At 46.1% G+C, this 15,367-nt stretch overlaps 1 protein-coding gene across 1 annotated transcript in view; it reads right to left on the reverse strand.

Annotated features, from left to right (window-relative positions):
- Positions 1 to 15,367, reverse strand: part of LOC146185179 (uncharacterized) — a 279,635-nt gene that overhangs the window by 14,100 nt on the left and 250,168 nt on the right. The window contains exons 5-6 of the mRNA XM_084606157.1: positions 13,859 to 14,081; positions 10,271 to 10,404 (exon numbers count right to left, since the gene is read on the reverse strand). Coding sequence (XP_084462283.1) covers positions 10,271 to 10,404; positions 13,859 to 14,081 — 357 coding nt within the window. The remainder of the gene's footprint in view (positions 1 to 10,270; positions 10,405 to 13,858; positions 14,082 to 15,367) is intronic.

Consider the following 15,367-nt stretch of genomic DNA (forward strand, 5'->3'; position numbering starts at 1 on the left):
TTCATATCACTGCTTATGAACTGCCTGGTACGAAAGATGTTCTTCAGGCAGCTTATGTTATCCTCAAAGAGCCCCACCTGGCTCCTATTTTTGCCGTCTTCGGAAGTGGACTCGATTTACGATATATCTAAAACTCTCAAATTCCTGCTGCTGTTTTACAAGAATATTCCTGGTATCAGGATCACTTGCAGGGGTATATTTAAAGACACATTTGTTAAAAATAATTTTAACTAGTTTTCGCGTCATCTTAATATCAACTGTAGTTTGAAAAAAGTATACACAGCTAGTTGCTACGTAAACCTCTCTGTTTACTAGCAAATTACGGAAGCATATGAAGTTAATTGGTTTCAAACATGCTCAGACATTTAGTACATTGAAAGTAATTTAATTAACTTCAAGCAGCCGCAGTGTGCCAGTGGCTTCGGTGCTTGACTGCTAAGCAAAAGGAAACGGGACCGATCCCCTGCCGCAGCAGCCGTTTTTTAAAGGAGGCGAAAAACAAGGTGACTGCGTACTGTGAGTTGCCAGTGCATAATGAAAACCCCATGTGGTCAAACTTTTCGGAGCCCCGCACTAGAGAGACCCTCATAACCTGAGTCGCTTTGGGAAGTTTGATCCTATCAACCAACGTTTTTAGAAAGAGACAATTCGAAAACTGCGTGGTGCTAAGTGGGCGTTGGCCGGTCCGGCCTTAGGTGATCGCAAAACGACCGCAGCGCCCCTCTCCCTTGCTGCGGTAGATGGGTGAGGCCATTAAGCTAATAAACAGGCGGAAATTTTAAAATACTACTAACCCTCTTCCTTCAGCTACGGAACAGAAAATAAAATTGCGCTTGCGTTTTTTAAACACATATTTGTATGAATTAAACGGCACCGCGTTTGCCGACGTATTTCAAGCAGGCAGGTTGTAGACGACACGCTTGAGCCGCGTCTGCTATCTCCTTGCTTTAGACACCTCAGTAGATGGGGTGGCTTTCATATGCGTCCAAAAGTGTGTTAAAATGCAAACGCAATTTTATTTTCTGTTGCATCGCTGAAAGAAGAGGGTTAGTAGCATTTTAAAATTTCCGCCTGTGTATTAGCTCAATGGCCTCACCCATCTACCTCAACGGGGGAGAGGGGCGCTGCAGTCGCTTTGCGATTAAATCACGCCGGACAGGCGATTGCTTGGGCCCACGTTGCATCGCGGTGCGCCAGCACAGTTTTCCAACTGTCTATTACTAAGAACGTTGCAATAAACTAAAGCGAACCACTGATTTGATTCCAGTTCATGCTGTGCCCCAAGGCCAGTGCTTTTAGACAGGCCGACGCCACCTGGATGACGACGGGTTTTCGCACTGAATGCCAGCTTTAATGCAGTCGCGATAAAACTAACCTGTGACAAAATTCGCCTCATATTATGCAAGCACCCAGGATACGTATGGTTGAACATGCAGTAATAAACGCGTTTGTAATTAAACCTCGAAAACGTGATTCCATGATCTCAATTGTAGGCGTCCACTCAGCATCACCCAGTAGGAAAATGCAGGAACTTTATGAAAGCGAATAAGAGTAACAATTAAAACGCCCTCCTCCCGCAATCTATGTGCAAAGATTGCGATGAATTCGGTTCTTGGTTGTAGAAAATGATGACAGTGTTCCGCATAATATGGCAGTGTTTTTAGGCTTGCATAGCCTGTGGAAACGCCGAATGGCTTTTCGCCATGCTGATCTCAATGTGAGACCAATCGAAGAGTATTTTAGAGATTCTATTCCGCAGATAATTGATATCTTGAAAGCTTAGTCTTGTGTAGCTGAGTTTATCGATGTATTTGAAAAAGTGATTAACTTGAAAGTTTTATAATTAGCAGTATCGCATATAAGCCAGCCTGAGTTGGGTGTGAAATAAATACAACAAAGAAAAAAAAAGTACACTTTTGCAATGAAATGGATTAGCTCCACCTTTTTGAACGCTGGAGACAGAGGTTCGAATTCCCTTTGTGTTGTTCTTTCTTACTTTTCTTTTTTTCTCTTTTAGGTTGCGCTATGGAAGGCTTTTTGAATCTGAGCTGCCTTAAAACCAGAGGTGAACACAGCCAGGAGCCAGGAGGATGGCGCGGCAACAATGACACAATGCAATTAACTGCACCAAGATCATCTATCGCTTCTCATTGATCTGTGTTACATATTGAGTAGCGTCGAGAAGACACTTTGATCAGACATCCTTTTCCACACCACCAGGGAGGAGAAAGAAGTTCTTGAACCCTACCGCTGAGTGATCGGAATTACGCAGCTTAATGAGTAATAGTCCCTTAAACTTATCGAGACGCATGTGAAATTTCCATATATGCACTGATATCGTCACCCTGTCTGTGCAGTGGAAGAGATAACGAGAAGAAAATACATGAGCCGTCCGAATTAAGCAGTGGCCTATTCGTTCACTGTAGTGTCTTCTGTGCGTAGAGAGGACAGCTGCATTTTATCGCAGCTTAAGCTAGCAGCAGGTCCCACCCCAGTCGAAAAAAACGACAGAAAATTTTCTGATGTTACGACAGAATTTCTGTGCGGTTTTTAACGGGAAACCTGTTGTGACAACAGAACATTCTGTCGTAACATCAGAAATTTCTGTAGTTACAATAGAAAAGTGCTACAGAACTACAGACATCAGAAATATACTGCAGAAAAACTACAGAACTACAGAAAAGTACCACAGAACTACAGAAAAATCTGATGGTTACGACAGAACTACAAGACATTTTGTCGTGTTTTTGACACAGTTCTGTAGTCTTTTTCGACTGGGACGGTATCGAGAAAAATGTTAGTGGCAGAGAATAGACAAAGCGAGCAGAGATAAGATGACAATAAGCATGACTAATTACAATTTATCATGGGCACAGTCACTGGAGCGAAGCTGGCAGCTCGACACAAGAAGCGAAATTCTGCACGCCCCGAGATGCATCCGCGTGGCAGATAAGCGGGTGCCAACACAATGTCGAAAGAGGAAAGGTCAACAAAACCAGGCGCAGCGACGCGATCGCGGACAATGAAAAAGAATTATTCGCTCAGGAACCAGGAAATAAAGGCGCTATCTGGCAAAAAGCCAAGTCGTGATGGCACAGTACATTCAGAGGCGGGGCTCTCCCTACACAGTCAGCGTGCGACCTCCGCGAGCGTCGCTCGGTGACAAGAGACAGAAATCGCTTCTCCCTGCTTGCTCGGTGACGAGGGAGGCCAGGGGCAGAGAAAATAAATAAGTGGAAACAATGGGGCGACAAGAGGAGAACAGGGGAAGCTGGCGAAAAGAAAATAAAGGGGCGTCCGCTGACCACGGACAGTGGCTCCGCGCAGACGTCGGCCGAGACCACGCGAGCGATCCCGATAATCCCGTAACCGCCGCGTGGCAATTGCCACTGCGGCCGGCTAATGCGGGCGATAAGCGAGCGACCGCCGCCACGGCCCATCACTCCTTCGCGGAGAACAAACGACGGCACGGTCGGACGCCGCCGACGGCCGGAGTCAGTCCGCGCTGGGACCTCTCCGACTCGCTGCGACACCAGTGAGACACCCCGCACACCACGGGGCGCAGCAATTTGAAGCAAAAGCAGTTGAGCGACAACGTGATGAATAACGCGCCAGGGGACAGTATATCAGCGTACGGCGCTGTTTCAGCCGTGTGGGCGCAGGCGCTGGAAACTTTTCGTGTCCAAGATATCCGATGTGGCGCTTTACTCTTCGCCGATTTCCGTATTTTTTTACTTTTGTTCTCAGACCTACTTTGAGTTTGTTATGTATCTGTGTGCTTGCTTGAAACAGTCTGTGATGCTCTCAGACTCGGCTCGCTGCATTTGAGAGTACTCATCCGAGGAGAGGTTGCGAAGAACTGGCCGACGCTCGGCGAAAGGAGAGCTAGAGGAACGAGACAGCGCTTTAAACACACCAGGCCAGTACGCCTCGGAAATGAATTGGAACTCATCAACATCAGATACATCGCTTCAACAGCGGTAAGCAGCTGCATCTATGCAGAACAAAAAGCTATTTCACTCGTCCACAATTACCTAAACACCGGCTGATGCGACCCTATATATATGTAAATTTTTATGCTCCCTTTGCCTTATTTTCTGCCGCTATGTGCTACGTTTACCCGTTTTAGTTCCCTCTGTTACTGTAACCAACGTCTATTTTCTGTTGTTCGCATTAAAGTGTTCTTGCAATTGTCGTAACCGCGTTACAATAGCAAGAAACAGCACCTAAATGAAATGATACGAGGAGCAACAGGATCATCCTTTCGCCAAGCAAAATAAATTCCCTGGGAGAAGCATGTAGCCCACGATGACATGCAAGATGACCACATTAGATGCCGTCGACCCTAGTTACGTCATTGGTTTAAAGATATCATGGTATCATACCAGCTTCTTCAAAACATAAAAGTATTTAAGATAATTGCAATCTGCTCTTTCTGTTAGGACACATACACACACCGTAGTTTACTTCATCTACACACGTTTACGTTCTCCTATAGCAAAAACTTCTTCCAGCCTATATTGCCAGACCTCATCCTGCTTTTTTGAGGTACAGATTCGTTAATTGAGTTCGCTGCAAGATAGCTAGGTTCATTAACAGACTCGGGAATGAAACAGCTCAACGCCTGGTAAACAGTCGTTCTCAAATTAAGCCACATCACTGGATATGCATTTTGTCTGCTGGATAAGAAAAGAGATATCGCTCCAAAGAGAAACATTTGCGGTATTAAATACGCATAACGACAATTATCCTCAATCCGTCTTCGTAAACAATACATGCGGCTATCTTCCGTGAAACCTCACGTAGTTCAGCAAGTAGGTACCGCTCCATTTCGGACGTCCACAGATGACAAATGCATGGCGCAGCGCAAATTCAAACCTAGTCCCGCCGCTCGTCTTGATTTCTGCTGCCACTTACTCTTCTTTCTTCCACTGCTTGGAGTCAAGCGACTCTGCAGTATTTCTAAATAAAAAAAATATACTGTGGGGATTTACACAGAGGAAGCACTTTGCCTAATACAACGCATAGTGTTGCATATCGCAAGTTTTCGTTTCGCTTGTTTGTACATGCACAAGTACACGCACTCTAGACTCAAATTGTGCAAGCGACGCCTCGGTAGCTGCATGCGACGAAGGAGAGCCCAGACTGCTCATTATAACTAAGCTTTCATTATTCATGAGGAACGCTTAGACATTCAAGTTGTCGCCCCGAGCTTAATGAGGAAGATAGGTGTTATCAAATCCCCTCTGATGCGCATACTTCTGGCTCGTTCCACGTAATGTTTTTTTCAACTTCTCTCTTCCGAAATTTATCTGCTTCCGGCACTTCAAGTGCTTGCAGGAGGATTATTGCTTTCTCTGATCTGAGCAATGTTTCATAGCGTGTCACTGCGTTAGGGCTTTCTCTCCAGTGATATCGAGTGCAGCTTTGTGTTGTGCGGCGATTCAACACAAGGGATGTGCTACTCATGCGTTCCTAAATGCGCTATCATGTACCTGAGGCTTGCCATGAGAGATCTAGTGCCCCTCTGTGCCCAGCCCTACGACTACGAGCTCCCTCTTCAGCAACTCGCCCCATATTTTGCGCCGAGCGCTCGCGCGGCCAGCTACTTCGCTTATTTGGTCTTACATTGTTGCAGTTTGTCACTGTGAACACTCTGCTTTCTTACCTTTTCCTCGAAGTACATCTCGTCGATCCCGCGCGATCGCTTTCGAGCAGCAGTCTATCGTCCGCAGCAATTCCACTATGTCTATTGTCACAAAAACCTGTGGCTAAGGAAGCGCATTTAGTGGGACACCAACACAAAAGCACTGGCGAAAGCAGGCACAGTCAGGCTAAGTAATTCGCGAGCAAGCTCCAAGAGAGAAGACGAGCGCTTGCCACTTTCACAAGCTTGACATGGCGGCGACAAAATTTAAAATTGCGGCATTGCCCTGATGCCGCGTGTAGAGGTGAGGGCAAGCAGAATCTCATGATACGCTAATATCGAATTTGCATGGGAAGTAAGGAAAAGCAGTCAAAAGGAGGAACAAAACATATGGATTGGCCTAGCGGGTGTGGAATGACTTCATTCTGGCAGCGTGCGGCTACCGATACTGCCTGCCGACTGGAGGAGTGAACAACCTTTTGTGGGATCACTTCGTATGTGACGTCACTGAATTTGAGCTACACCATGGTATGGGCCGAAGTAGCGAAGCAGAAGCTTCTCGCAGCGACCCTGCTGGCGACCAGGAGTCCACACACCAATCCAGGGTAGTAAATTACCTCCCCGTGTCGAAGGTTGTAACGTTGAGCATCACTCTTGTGCTGTATACAGGTACACAGTCTAGACAGCTGACGGGGGGCCGCAGCGTGCTGAACGATTTCGTCACCACCAGTGGGCAACGTCTGGCAGTAACATTGCGTCCAGCATAGTAACGGTTTCACGACCGAACAGCAGAGGAAACGTTGTGAAGCGCATCATTTGCTGACCTGCGACGTTGCATGCGAATGTGACATGTGGTAGTACCTGGTCCCTGTTCATATGGTTATCCTCGAAGTATATGAAAATCATATCGGTGATGGGCTTGTTGAGTCGCACAGTAGGGTCATTCGTTTGATTATGTATTCTACGGTGACTAGAGCAACGGAGCCGCATCACTTCCTGGGATATAGCTGAAGTAAATGACATGCCTCTGCCAGTCTAAACGCCCGCAGGGCCATCGTGAAGAACTCGGCTAACGATGGAAAAGTGAGCAATAATAGTAGAGGTGCCGCTGGCAAGAGTTTCGCAATACCGGGTGAGGTAGTCAGTGGTGATATAATATACCACTTGCCAAATGCTGATGCAAGAAATGGCCCGAGCAAGTACGTAACGACTTGTTAAAAAGGTACTCGAGGAGCTTCAATAGGCTGCAGCAAGCCAGTGCTGCTGACGCAGGGGTGCGCAACACGTCACTGTAAGTGATCACATACGGCGCGAGAGGCTGGGATGGATGGGCTGGGACAGGCTGGTGGGACGGCATTGCTGGTCTTTTTGGCAGAGTGTTTCGCTCACAATATCCCAGATGCCTCCAACAGGCAGGTGTTGCTCGAGAGAGGGTAGCTTTTGCAGTTCTGCGCGCAAGATACTTCGGATTAGTTCACGAAAGGCCTCACTTTCGTTCCCGGTTGTCGGCAAGTAAACGTCCACCGCAGTGATGTTCACAGCACGATGAAAATGCACAAATCGCTGCTACAGGGTACTCTCTCCATGCTTGTCGCTTACCTCGTAAAATCAGCCACAGTACGCTTACAGTCGCGTACGGATCCCTGACATATTTACCTAGTTAAGCAGCGCAACGGCACAAGGCCAAGGGAAAGAGGCAGACACAGCGCTGTGTCTGTCTCTTTCTTCCCTTAGCCTTGTGCCGTTGTGTTGCTTCACTAGGTAAATATGTCAGGCCAACTCGCCCCTCACTTCATGTTGCTGCTTGACGCCTCGCTTAAGATGACGCGCCTTCTATGCCTCCGACATGAACGGATCTGAGCGCTTGAACACCCGAGTCGTCTCCTCCACGAACATCGGGAAGCTCACGTTAGGCCGCTCCGCGTGGGACTGAAAGTCAGTTCAGCCATCTGTTTCCTTTCATTTCTGAGGAAGGTTCCGAGCACGTGCCGCCGGAAATTTTGCCAAGTGGTGATCTGTGGTTTTACCGCATATTGGAGGCGTCTTCAAGCGAAAAATAAACATTCCGCAGACTTCGTTCCACGTACCACGCATTAAAAGCAGCGATGTGGTCTTAGGTAGTCCCCCAGTCCTCAACGTCCTCACATTTGCAGCCGTACTACGGCGTCGGTATAGGAGGAGCATAGAAGAGCAGCGGTTGAGCACTCACAGAGAGCTGAACCGTTTGCCTTGCAGCCGTGGTCGACATGGTTTGAGGTGGAGAGGCAACAGGACCATACTCGGGAGCTAAGCCACTCGAGCGGTGGCTCATCTTGTGCACAGCTGTCGTGTCTACGGTGCGTAGCTGAGCGTTGGAGCCGCCCAGAAGCTCTTCGTATATGAGATGCACCCAGCATCTCCACCAAAATGTCATAGAAGACGCCGGTAGTCAAAGAAGCAGATTTATTGTGCATCAACCCACAAGCACTGGCGAATGCACACACGCGGTTAGGCTGACTTGTGAGCGAGCTTCAAGAAAAAAGACGAGCGCATTCCAGTCTCTAGGGCTCGACCCCATGGCAGCACCAAAAAAGCATTTCACTGCGGCATTATCAAACACGGCTCTCTTCGAGGGGCCTGCGGCATTTCATATCGTGCTAAATAGCAAGTCCTTGATATTGAGACTGTCTAGTGGTGTGGCCGTCTCACTACAATCCCCGGGAGGTGATCGCTTGTGTATCAACCCATGTTCTCGGGCTGGCCCAGCGGAGCCATGCACCTTTAATTAATTTTTGCCCCTGGAGGTGTCCAGACTGCTGAGTTGGAAATTTTCAGCTGTAAAAAGCGTTCTTTCTTGAATTCTGCAAAACTATTAGGTACCTAAAAAAGAGCTCCAAATGATAGTTATAACCGTTTTTAGGATTGAAGCTAAAAACCGCAAATGGCTTGAAATATATATACATTCTTGTATTCTTTTTGTGTAAGAACAATGATGATTGATGTATTAAAACGAACTGGATCATCAACCTTGAAAAGCACTACTAGGGAGCAAACATGAACCATATATATTACCATTATTTGTCTGTGCAAAATGACAATTTTAGCTTGCATTGGTTATTACCAAAATGTTTAATATCGCTCGTCCTATAACCTTGGGCTGCATTTGACCACCTTCGTATATATAGGCTGGTATATCGGCAATTCACCCTAAAGAAAGTAAGTAGCGAGTATGAATTTGAGTTTATAAATTTTAACTTGATACAAGGAGTGAGTTTAAATGTACGGCCATGGTAATGTTAAATGTTGTTCGCTCAGAGGCACTGAAATGTTTGGTCTTTTGAAATGCTTATTGTTAAAATCTCTGCGTTCAATTTGGATTGTACACAATAAAATTTCAGAATAATTCTCCTCATATATGGCCATTATTCTACAATGATTCGTACTAACTACAAGGAGAAATATATGGTTCACAAGACACCTAGCACAATCTTCCAAATACTTCACTTAAACGACGGTTTAAATCAAATACCCGCAGTACTATTCCACATATGTATACACTTGGCACATTTCGAGCTAACAGCGACATGACCCGGATTTTTGTTTAATATATCTTCAAATGCACGAACCACAGTTCTAGATATATCAGTGGAACAGTTTGCAAAAGCTTCCTGCTACTAAGCGGATACCTAGTGCAACCAGGCTAAAGACGGCATTGACCATACGGAAAAAATTGAGAACCGTGTCTTCACAGGACACAGAAGATATAGGAGGGCTCGGAAGTGTAAACCACTCTTTGTCCAAGCTCAGTCATTATTTGGCTTGGAGCTTGGTTACCGTGCCAGCGGCTTGGCTCACTCCATTGTTATCCCGCTGCTTTCCTGTTCTCCCAGAGATCACTTGTGATTCAATCAAGCGCATCACATAAATCTTAGACTTGAAATGCCAAACAGAGCATTAATCTCTTTTCTTCTAGATCATCGCCGCGAACAACTTACATTGTAAGTATGTAAATGCATAGCTAATGCTTGTGGGAACAGGGAAGTTCATTTCACAGCTTTGCATTGACAGCCCAGCACAGTTTGATTGATTCGCATTTACGAATTATAAGTCCAATGCAAAAATTGAACCACTTGGGCGACCATTGTATGATAAATTGCTCTTCCTGTCATTAGCAATACCTGCTACAGCTCTGTTAGACACAACTGTACCCATAGGAGTATTTCAAATTTTCGTTTTCACCAATTGTATACCTAAGAAGAAGCATGGTGTGCCTTTCACTGAGGTGTATGCTTCTGACATTAAGAAGCCTCCAAGAAACAAATTTTCATGACGTCAGAGATACGGAAGCTTCTCTATGTGCCAATAAGGCGCAGTGATAATGATCCCTCATAGTTTTGCAATATAGGCCCAATTTGATCAATATTTTCAATGAGACTGGTGCGCCGTGCTCCTGGATATTGGAGAATTCCCGGATGGAGGTTTCTCACAGATAACGCAAGAAGTTTCACCAAGTGCCGCCGTTACTGCAAGCGCAAAAAAAAAAAAAAACAGCACTTTGGTTAAAATATTGCCTTGCAAGTTCTTGTCATATAGGCTGTCGCTTTCACGAAGGTGTGCTTCTGCGGACATGTTCGTCACGCTCACCTCCCGGTCATTGATGAGCCACCGGAGCCCATGGGTGGACGTCTCAGGGTCGGCGTGGCAGCTCAGGTCGACCACGCCTCCCAGCGTGTAGAGCTTCCGGACGCCTTCCAGACGGGGACCGTTCATTCGGGGACCTGGGTGAGAACCGCTTTCTGCAACCGGTGCCACGATGAGCGAGATGTACCCGTGATGACGCTTAGAAAGGCGTGCGCCGCAATGATATTGTACAAAAATGAGCAGTTTGCACTTCTTCTTACTATTCGAATACGGAAAGCGAAATGAAATTAATCAGACCAAGCCAATGCTGCCTCTCACCTAAAAGGTAGGATGTGCCCGTCGTGACAGAACTGTTACATATATTGCGTAAAGGCAAAGTCTAGTAACTTTTAAGGAGAATCTTTACTTTTTTCTACTCGTAGCCCAAACAAGCCGCTAACGTACTGTGGTTCTGAGAAGCACAGTAGGAAATTCTGAAGTGTAAATAATTTATATGAAGTTGTCGATTTTTCGTCGTAGTCAACGTATGTAAACCCTGCAATTCAGGACACGACGTCTTTGACGCCGTTAACAATGAGCATAACGCTAACCGAGACGCAAGTGCGTTAATAAAGTTGTTCCCTCGAGAAACCAGCGGTTCCGCTCTGGCCCGGTAACTGAAATTAAGAACCGTGTTTAATTGCTGCATCCCATATATCTTTTTTTTTTTTTTTCTGACCAGAAATTCTTCCCAGTGTTACATTATCCTTTCCCGACAGAATATGAGGATGCATCCTGGTGGGCAGGGTGAATGAAGAACTTGAGCACTGGAAAAAAATTGCGAGAGCACTCCAGAATCCGCTCTGGAGAAATGCGAAAGCCTGAGCGTTGCTGCTGCTCACGGTACATTGCGGGCCTCTTGTATAGCATTTACTAGCAACGCCAAGACTGGTGCCGTAGGGTGGAATTTTTTTTTTTTCTTGACCCGAACACCGGGTGCTGCGTTTTGATGCAGGTGAAACGAAGAGGCGTCCATGTGCTGTGGGATGTCAGTGCACGTTAAAGGTCCCCAGGTGGTCGAAATTACTGCGCAGCTCTCCACTACGACTCCCCTTTCTCTCTTTTCGCTGTCGCTCCCACCTTCCTCCCTTCCCTTGTGGCGCGGTTTACGTGTTCGCCTAACAAATGTGAGAGATGTTGCGCCATTCCTTTTCTGACAACCAATTAAGTCAGAAACACATCCACTTTCGGTTGGCATGGTCATATTCATTGGACGTCGGCATTAGTCGTATGGGTAATGTTGAAGTCTGTTTAATTTAAATGTTACATTTTTGGCACTAATTATTACTAATCATTCTATCGACACTATTTGTTTCTGCAGTATCCTCATATCATCCTCTATCGATTACAACCATTCGTCTGATCCTAACACTTCCGAGAACCATACAACAGCTGCCGACAGTTTTTGCTGTGACGACCTTGCCTACCTTGCCTAGTAAGGCTTTCCCCTTAATATATGTCTGCACGAAATATATCTCCATGATTACCTGTGTAAATTGGTTTTCAATGAACAACTTGTTCTTCGGTCGTAATCATCAAACTGCTTTATAATCACTGATTTGATTGAACTTAATTGAGGTGTTAGCGTCTATTTATTTGTAACCTTGCCGTCATTGGAACTGAGCTTGTCCTCCATCTTCCCATATTATTTCCACCTGTTTTACGTAGCTATAATTGATGCCATCTATCGATGAAGATCCACGATGTTAACATGTCAAAGCGCTTGAGCGGCTGGCGAACAGTGCCTCGCACCGAGGGAAGACTGTTAAAGCGACGGTACAGGCAGCAATGGGTAGAAGTTAAGTAAGGGACTAGCAAACAACAGGAAAAAACAAAAACAGTGAGTCGATAAACAGTCTTACACGGGTTCCTTTTTCTCAACACCTTCATCCGTCAAGCAGACTCTTGAAGCATAAATGGCCGTGTGTATTACGCTCATTCCTATTGATAAATGTGAGATGTCTATACCTGAGGCGGCGTAGTCCAAGTTCATTAAGAGCCATAAAATGTTAACGCAGCACGGAGAAACTGTCTGCTGTAGCCTGATTTTCTCTGCGAAAGTAAAAAGGACTAAATAACTGTTAAATCCAAAAGTTCTACCATTGTTGTTGCTATCATAAGGAAGAGCTCAATATATACCATTATTTTTATATTCGCTTCGGACACTACACTGTGTCTTGGAAGACACTAAGGTACTCAGGCTAGGGCCGTGTTCTTCACTTAGCATTCTATCAGACGATCGCTGATAAACCTCTAGGTCTCTTTTTTTCTTTGTTCTGGTCAAGCAGCAGAGCTTGCGTTCTGAAGTCTGTAATGCGTCGAGCTACTGCTGTGCGATAAGTCTCAGGTCGCTTAAGTTCCGCGTCTATCACTTTGTGGGGCTGTTCGCACTTGATTGGATGTATTTTATTATTTTATAAGGCTCGTTTCCATGCAAGTGGGTGAGGTTGTTTTCTACCTGTGTATTACGGTAAAGAGACGAACACTTTCCAGCTGTCATTCAACGCGTCATATACTGAGTCCTTCGGTCGGAAGTACGCGGCTGATGGGCGCTCAAATTTTGAAAGAATACAAATCAAATCAGGCCCACTTAGTTTTGTTAATACTGGTAGGTGCGGCGTCATTCGACTGGTACCTTCAACTCAGCTAACTACGCTGGAAGACTGGCCTGGACAAAGACGGGGCAATCTTTAGATGATTTCCATATACTTCCAGACATATTTTCCTTTCTTGCCCCAAAGTGAAGCGCCAGCTGCACGGACGAAATATTCCTCGTTGAAATGCTTGCTGCGTGCACCAAAGCCGGTGACAGAAGTGGTCTGCTGACTGCAAGATTGCCGAACGAGTATTTAGCGCGTCAAGAAAGGAAGCAACATTCTAATTTCTCAAGGGCATTATGGGTTTTCCAGCATCACCAGCTGTCCAAAATTTGCGGCCTTTCGGCACCTGTTGTTGAGATACAAATGAGCACATCGTTGAAAGCGCAACTGTCTCACTGTTCTCATTTCGTGACCGTTCGTTCAAGACAGCGTGGCGTGTAGCGCATCGGATCATCTACATGTAAAAGCAGCAGCTCACTATGCTCCAACTTTCAAGCTTCTTGCTGTATTGCGAAAGTTAAGGGCGCTCTTGGCTTATCATGCACTACATGATTGCACTACGTTTCCTTACGCACTTGTCGCTACAAAGTGACGAAGACTTGTAGTAGAGCCCCAAGTCGCATTTGGTAGGTGCTGGATTCCACCAACACTATCACCTGGTGCGTCTAGTTTTCTGATAGCTACGATATGCCCCGATCTGGTGCACGATTTAGCTCCCGTCACATTTTTACAATGGTGATAGGTGCGGAAGAACACAATTATATAGTGCGCGCTTCGCAGATTCCATAAGGTCAACCTTTAGGGCTGTAAAAAGCCAGGAAATGCGGCAGACTCGCGCTTACCATTCAACTATCAGTGATCTACGTTCGGCGATTACTGCCGCTGTGTACTGCTATCGACCGGACCATCTTGGCATATAAACGTTTCATTGCTTGAAAATTTGGGGGCTCACCAGACACGTCTACGGTGCGGCCGTAGTCCCTGACGGTGATCTCTTCGCTGCTCACGAAGTAGGGCAGCTCGGCATGTGAGGCGCAGCGCACCTCCATGGCGCCGTGCCACAGGTGGCTAGCCTGCGCCGAGAACCAGAGGCGCGAGTGGGCATGCCACAGGCCCTCCTCGTCCTCCGCCCGGTGGCCGCCCTCTTCCACGCGCTCGCCAGTGCCCGTAGGAACCTTGTGAAGAAACGAAGATTTGGGGGGGACGAAGTAGATTAGCCGTGAGAGCAGACGAAATAGCAGTGCGTACGCGAAGTGTTGTTCAATTGTGTGCCTCTATTGTTGCAATAACAAAAAAAAAATCAAAGAGGAATAATAGCACCAAATCAAGTCAGGCCTCCGTTCAAAACGTATCCATTTCTAAGGAACTGAAACTCTTTTAAAAGCTATTAGCAAAAACGTGGCCAAATGGAAGGAAAGGAAAGATATTTTATATTACGTTTTCTATTGCACCTGAGAAGAGCTGGCGTATTATGGAAAAAAAACGAATTTCTGAAGTAGCACTAGGGTACCAATAGGGCAGGATTTTGTCTTGCTTTCCCTGAAACTACACGGGCTGCGTCTTAGTAATACATTCTCATCTAGAAGCCCGCATAATTCTTTGCTGTATTCCGCATCTCATGAAGACTTCTTCATTAGGAACTAGCGGCAAACTTAATTTCAAGTCGGCGTTCATTGAAGTCTCGCCCACCTAACGCACTAACGTCTAATTGACACCAACGGAGGAGAACTAAGATGAATGAAAGAGACAAGCAGCTTTTGCTTGTATGCCTTCGGTATACGACGCGTGCCAGCCTCGAGCATATTATTATGCCTCATGATGCCTTGTCTCCGGCAGATTGAAAGAAAAAATTTTCCTAATCAAGATTTGTGGAGACCAGTAATAAAGAAATAAAAAAAGTTTATGTACTGCCCTATGGTCGGCACAAAAGCTACATTACGGGGAGTAAATGAAAAAGTAAAGCTTCAAGAATTGCGAGCGAAGCGGCGGCGTTAAAATACAAATTCAGCCGCACTTTTCCCTCTTTGCGCTAACGTTGTCAGGGCTCGGTTCTACAGAGTCCTTCGCACCATGAACGCAAGTAAAAGGAAAAATAAAAGCATACCGAGACACACGCTGGCCAGGTAATATGTAGAGTGTGTGCCACCACACATACACTGCTTGTTTGGCGTCCTTGGAGTCGCGTGTTCGGCTTTTAAGGAGGTTGCAAATCTTGTTTAAGCCGTGTTCGGAGCCGGTCATAGCGGTGTAAACTGAACGGCGCTGTTTAGTCATGCGAACGCAAGGGTGAACGAATATAGCATGCTGTAATTGAGATAAATGACCACGTCTCCTTGATATCCGCCTATATGGTGTAACACAGTTTCCACATTGTGCTCCACTGAGTGCCTGATAGGAAAGCCCTTTGGAGCGGCCATTTAGGAGGTGTTTTTTCATTAGATGAAAGGGGAGGGGGCTGTAA

This window comes from Amblyomma maculatum, chromosome 6 (genome assembly GCF_055883805.1).
Source record: "Amblyomma maculatum isolate TAMU_Amacu chromosome 6, ASM5588380v1, whole genome shotgun sequence".
NCBI classification, from domain to species: domain Eukaryota; kingdom Metazoa; phylum Arthropoda; class Arachnida; order Ixodida; family Ixodidae; genus Amblyomma; species Amblyomma maculatum.